Raw genomic sequence first — 6,000 nt, 5'->3', positions numbered from 1 at the left:
AACCATTCACCATTCACACACATTCATACACTGTGGCCGAGGCTGCCGTACAAGGTGCAACCTGCTCATCAGATAATCATTCACACACACATTTACACACCGATGCACAGCATCGGGGGAAACTCTGGGTTCAGTGTCTTGCCCAAGGACACTTTGACATGGGACTGCAGGACCAAGGATTGAACCACCAAGCTTCTGATTGGCAGGCAACTGCTCTACCACTCAGCCACAGCCCCCCCTTCTGAAGGAGGGCGCAAATGTAAGTAGTTCATTTGTAGATTATGGTGAAGTTGTGTGTGTTGCAGCAGTGCTTTGCTAGGGAGAACGAGGTAGCATGCTAACGGTTGCGGTTAGACAGCTCGTGTCGGCTAGTGACGTAAAAAGCCGTGCAGATTTTGACCAGCTCACCCGGAGACTGAAGGCAGGATACATTCAGAAACCGTATCTCACTCAAAACAGCATGGGTGGATTTCTTTCAAAGTCTGTATGCGTGTGGAAGAACCAGAGACACAAAATAACACCCCAAATCCCAGAAAAAGTGGGGTTTTTTTCATAATATGGGCACTTTAAACAGATGTTTGTTAAAATAAAGTAAAAATATCTGGAAAATCTACTGGAGTACAGTAACAAAGTATTTGTACTTGGTTACTTTCTAGTACTTTTTTTAAACGCAAGGGTTTTACTTCCTATGTAATTTCAACACTGAACACAGAAGAAAAATAGTGACAGTTGGAACAATATAAATTAGTAATTGAATATCTTCAATTAAATATCAGGTTATTTAAAGGGGAGATAGAATGGTTATATACGGTATTTCACGTTGCTCCTTAAGGTCTCCTAATAGGGTATGTAACATTGGTTGGGCTGAAAATAACTCTTTTGCTGTTTTTTTTGGCCCTAATGCTACCCTGTTAAATGGGACTGGACTGAAATGAGAGCTTTTCTGCCTTATATAGTCTGCTCATGACTATTTCGATGAGCTGCACGCTGATTGGTTGAGCTTAAAACACACACACCTCTATCAGTACTATCGGTATTGATTCAGTGTTTTTTTTTTCTAGCTACAGTGTTCATTTAATGAAAAGTATATTTTTTTCAGACATCAGCAATGGTTTAACTTTTTACCACCTAACACTTCAAACTTGATTTCTGACCCGAGCCCCCGACACAAACTCATCAACTAATCATACTGTGCAAAGCACCAGATACAGTGTTTCATTACAGTCTATTCATCCTCCTGCGTGTCGCGCCCACACACACACACTTATGCTTTCGGCACTGTTCGCTGAGGATCCATGTTGGGGGAAAAAAAAACACTGAGAACCGTGAACCACTGCCAGTAGGCAGTTCCTGCACACCGCCCCTTGAGAGTCCACTGCACTACTGATTTAAATCCACATGTCCCACTCAATTGTCCGATATCTACTCCTTTTCTCTGGGCTAGTATTCCGCATCTCCTGAGAGAGCTCCAGCCAGCATGCAGCGGGGTCTGACAGTCCAGGCAGAAAGTCAGTGATCTGGGCAGGTACTGCGCCGCTGTCACGGCAAAACTGTGGAGCTCCTGAACTCCGAAACGTTGTACTAAATATGCAATTAGTCATACATTTTTGTAAAACGGCCCATATTTGAGCTTTATATAGTTGATTTCTCTCATAAAATCTCAGAAGTGAATTTATTAATGTAATAGATGAAAAATGTATAAAATTTGGGATTTGCATGAACGAGATTTAAAAGACTAACTGGCCTATGTAAATTTTGGGGCATTACAAAGATAGAGCCAAATGAGGAATTGAGAAGTTGACAACTTTTAGCTTTGTTCAGAGTCGCTAATTTTCAGAGGCAGTTTCAAATTGTGAGATTTGCGGAGGAAAGAGGTGTCAATGGGATTTTGAGCTTCTATGTATGTCCTATTTACCCACCAAACTGTTTTTCCAACTATGAAAAGATAAAAATCGGTTTTGCATTCTATCATTCCTTTAAACAATAGAAATCAGTGCAATCAATTCAGTTTAACAAACTCCAGCCAAAGAATGAAAAACAGTGTGAAATAAGAACAAAACCAGTTTAAAAAAAAAAAAAAAAAAAAAAAAAAAAAGATTAAGTTTTAAGATCGGTATCCTACTTAAACAAAAGATTAACTTACTGTAGGAAAGGAATGCGCCAGAAGTAAAATAAAAAGAAAATAGAATAAAAACTGATAAAACAGGAGAGCAGAGAAAATTTGTGGTAAAGAAATATCATATACAAAGAAATACTTGACAAGATTTGTTAACACTGGCAGTAGAACATTGCTCCTTAGTAACTTTTCAGAAAATTGTGTATTGGTATTTATAAATTACAAGCTTACCAGCAGTTAACTGATGACACTAGAGAAATGACCCAATGCAGCATGTCATAACAAATACTCAATCTTAATATTCATAAGTGTGTTGACTTGCTTGAACACTGCTAAAGAGACCAAAGATCTGTATTGTGTTCAAACTCTTGGGTGTTTGCTGACCGTGCTGTACAGTTCATATAAATCCTCCGCAGCCTCTTGATAGTCAGATCTGTGAGTGAATGAAAAAAAAAAAAAAAAAAAACAATAGTTAGAGAATAATAACCTCAAAAAACTCACAATATTAATTAGGACAGGTTAAAAAAACAAGCAGATGCAACAGCAATAAAACAGTGGGAATAAAAACATTGACCATTCCAAACTTTGTGCAGCAAAGGAAATTTTCTGATGGACTCACTCTGCGGTAGCACTGGAACTCTTAAAGTTGACAGTAGTGTACTCCACATCCTCGTCCTCCTCTTCCTCCTTGTGTCTGTGAGGCTGAGCTAGCCTGATGTTGGAGTAGAGAGGATCTTCCTGGTTTTTAGAGAAGATCACGCTGGCATAGCAAAGGTCTTCGTGCGGCTCTGCTGGAGTTCTCTGGACTGGAGCTGAAGGGCTGTCATACACTGAACCCTGAAGGTAAAATAGACAAGAGTCCTCAGCCTCATAGGTAAGTGTTTCAAGGTCCCATACTATGTTTATTTTTTAGGTTCATACTTGTATTTTGGGTTTCTACTAAAACTGTCAGGCTTGTAGGCTAAGACCCAAATGCAGAGATGAGAGGAGAGGCAGCAGTAGAAATAATAGGTTTAATAGGAATAGACTTACAAATGTAAGCAGAGCAGGTGAGCAAATCCAAAAAACAACTCCAGGAACACGGAAAGAAGGAGTACAAATCCAGGAGGCAACAAAAAACGAGAAATCCAGGAACACGGAGATACAGCAAACTCACAGGAATAGAACCACAAGGACTGCCGACAAACGACAATCCACCAACAACAGACACAGCAGACACATGGACTAAATAAACAGGGTAATGAGTAAACGAGAGACAGCTGACACAAGGAGAAGGAAACAGGTGAAACACATTAGGGCAATCACAAGGGTGGGAAAACATAGAAAGAAAGCCAAAGAAGACTAGGGAGAAAAGACAGACTTCAAAATAAAACAGGAAATGGGAAAACCAACAGAAACAGGAAACCGACTAAAACAAAGAAACTTGACACAAGGACTGGTGAACAGGTGAAAGACATCAGACAATAACAAAGGCGGGAAAACCAAAAGACAGTAAGTAACAAAACAAGAAATACTAAGGGCAACAGAAAAACTTCGAAATAAACACAATAAGAGCGGGGCAGGCGTAACAAAAACATGTTTACATGCTTTAATTCTAAAAAGACACCTTATTTTCCTCATACTGTCTGTCTGAATATACCTGTATTCACCCTCTGTCTGAAGCGCTCCGTTTTAGTGCCTTTCTCTTTAAGCCCCTCCTGAAAAAGTCTTGTCTGCTCTGATTGGTCAGCGTCTCCGGATCTTCTGTATCTGCTCTCGCTGTGTCTCTGCACCATCATTACAGCCAGAAAATGACTGTAGCAGCACTTTTTACCTTTATATATATAGTATAGCTGTGATATCAGAACCATACTGGAGTCCTAATGGCTCATTTAAAGGGGTGATAGAATGGTTATATAGGGTATTACACACTGTTCCTTAAGGTTTCCTAATAGGGTTTGTAACATTGGTTGGGCGGAAAATGGCCCAGGTGCTATTCTATGGGTCTGTAAATACCCTGTGAATATGGCCCTATTTGGAACGACAGCTTTTCTTCCAAATATGGTATGCTCTTGAATATTTAGATAAGCTGTGCGCTGATTGTTTGAGCGAAGCAGGTCTCATATTTCAGACACTGCAGTGTTATACATTGTTTGTCTACTATTTAATTACTAAATTCACTTCTGAGACTTTTTTATGCGAGAAATCAACTTGTAAAGCTCAAATATGGGCTGTTGTACGAAAATTGATGACTAATAGCAAATTTGGTAAGACATGTCGGACTTCAGGAGCTCTGACGAAACAGACACAAACACAGACACAGCGCTGCACGCAAACACACGCATGCACAGACACACAGAGCTGCGTGCACACACACACATATACACACAGACACACTGTCTGTTACCGACAGACTTCCAAAAGTACAGACATGCCCAGACATGCAGCGCGGCTAAAACAGGCAAGACAAAATGCTAAGTTTCTACACTTTCATTACAACTAGTGTTGTTGTAATGTTACCCTTGGGACATAAAAAACCTCCACCAAGGAATCACAACTCACCCTGTAGCTAGTAAGCACTAGGGTTTAATATTTTTCCCGAAAATGAGATGAATCAGATCCCGGGAAATAGACAGCCCATATTCCGGGAATCCCGGGAAATGGCCGGGAAATGGCCATTTCCATTTCCATGTTTTTTTTTGGTTTGTTTTTAGCCCAAGTAATGTATTGATATCATTCAAATATGCATTCCCAAAATCCCAAACTGACATTTTTTATATTATTTGTCTCATTTTTAGGACTAAAGAACACAGTTTATGTCCATCATCAACACAGTTTGCAATGATCAATTCTGCTGCGTGATCAAGTGAGCTGCGTGCTGCAGCGTGACATCTGCTGCAGCGCTAATTATGAAATGCCAGGTGGAATGTCTGGGACTTGTCTTCTGAAAATCTAGGAAACCCTTATATAATCAATGTTTTATAGAAATCTATTATAAAAACTAATGAAATATGCTTAAGTAAACCATTGAATGATTCCTAAACCATTACGTTATCGAAATCCATTCTGTGGCTGTTGAGGATGTGTAAGCGGCTGCAAACGGGGAATAATCACTCAAAGTTAACCAAATATTTATTTCGTTCTCGAACGTTTTGAAACTTTCGGTGGGTTTTCTTCGGGAACTTTCTCATGCTGAGATTCTAAATGTCTGCACAATCCGGTTGTCGACCCCCCGGAACACCTTATAAACCGGTCACACAACTTGCACTGAGCTGTTTCATTGTCCGGTCTTTCAAAATGCTCCCAACAAAGCTGGCCGCAGACATCATTAGCGGAGCTAGGTAGCCCAGCTGCGTAGTGCGTGCTGCGCAATGAACTTCTTCTTCTTTAATGAATGAATGTACTGCACCTGTGTAATGATTTAGGGAGCCTGTATTACCGTAGCTACCGTCGCCTGCATCAGCGTTACCGTATGAGAAAAATAGACACGCACTCCTTGCCTTTTTTTATTTTATTTTATTTCCCGTTTCCCGTCATAACCTTTCCCGGGAAAGGGGAAATGGTTTTGATCAGATTTCCCGGGATTAAACCCTAGTAAGCACGGGGAAATTTTGCGGAGAGTGAAGCCCTGCAGGCACGTCCTCTGCGCTGCTGCATTAGATCCACAACTCCCGCTCCATTGTCCGATATCTACTCGTTCTAAACACTTTTCTCTGGGCCAGTAGGCTATTCCGTTTTACAGCCTGGAACACTGCATTTACGACCGTGGTTTCTTTTCAATATCCTTGAAAAACGTTCTTCTTTCTAAAGTACACAGCGCAGCTCGTGTGTGAGATCCTGTCAGAGCTCCAGCTCATAGCGGGTCTGTGAAGGTGGAGAGGCCGACCGGGAAGGCACTTGTCACT

General features: G+C 40.8%; 1 protein-coding gene across 1 annotated transcript in view; it reads right to left on the bottom strand.

The window, feature by feature from the left end:
• Positions 1–2,216: 2,216 nt before the first annotated feature.
• LOC114545875 (basement membrane-specific heparan sulfate proteoglycan core protein) overlaps positions 2,217–6,000 on the bottom strand; it is a 35,665-nt gene continuing 31,881 nt past the window's right edge. The window contains exons 13-14 of the mRNA XM_028564438.1: positions 2,736–2,953; positions 2,217–2,549 (exon numbers count right to left, since the gene is read on the bottom strand). Coding sequence (XP_028420239.1) covers positions 2,477–2,549; positions 2,736–2,953 — 291 coding nt within the window. The 3' untranslated portion in view covers positions 2,217–2,476. The remainder of the gene's footprint in view (positions 2,550–2,735; positions 2,954–6,000) is intronic.

Source organism: Perca flavescens, chromosome 2 (assembly GCF_004354835.1).
Source record: "Perca flavescens isolate YP-PL-M2 chromosome 2, PFLA_1.0, whole genome shotgun sequence".
Lineage (NCBI taxonomy): Eukaryota > Metazoa > Chordata > Actinopteri > Perciformes > Percidae > Perca > Perca flavescens.
This window is presented reverse-complemented; position numbering and strand designations above follow the sequence as displayed.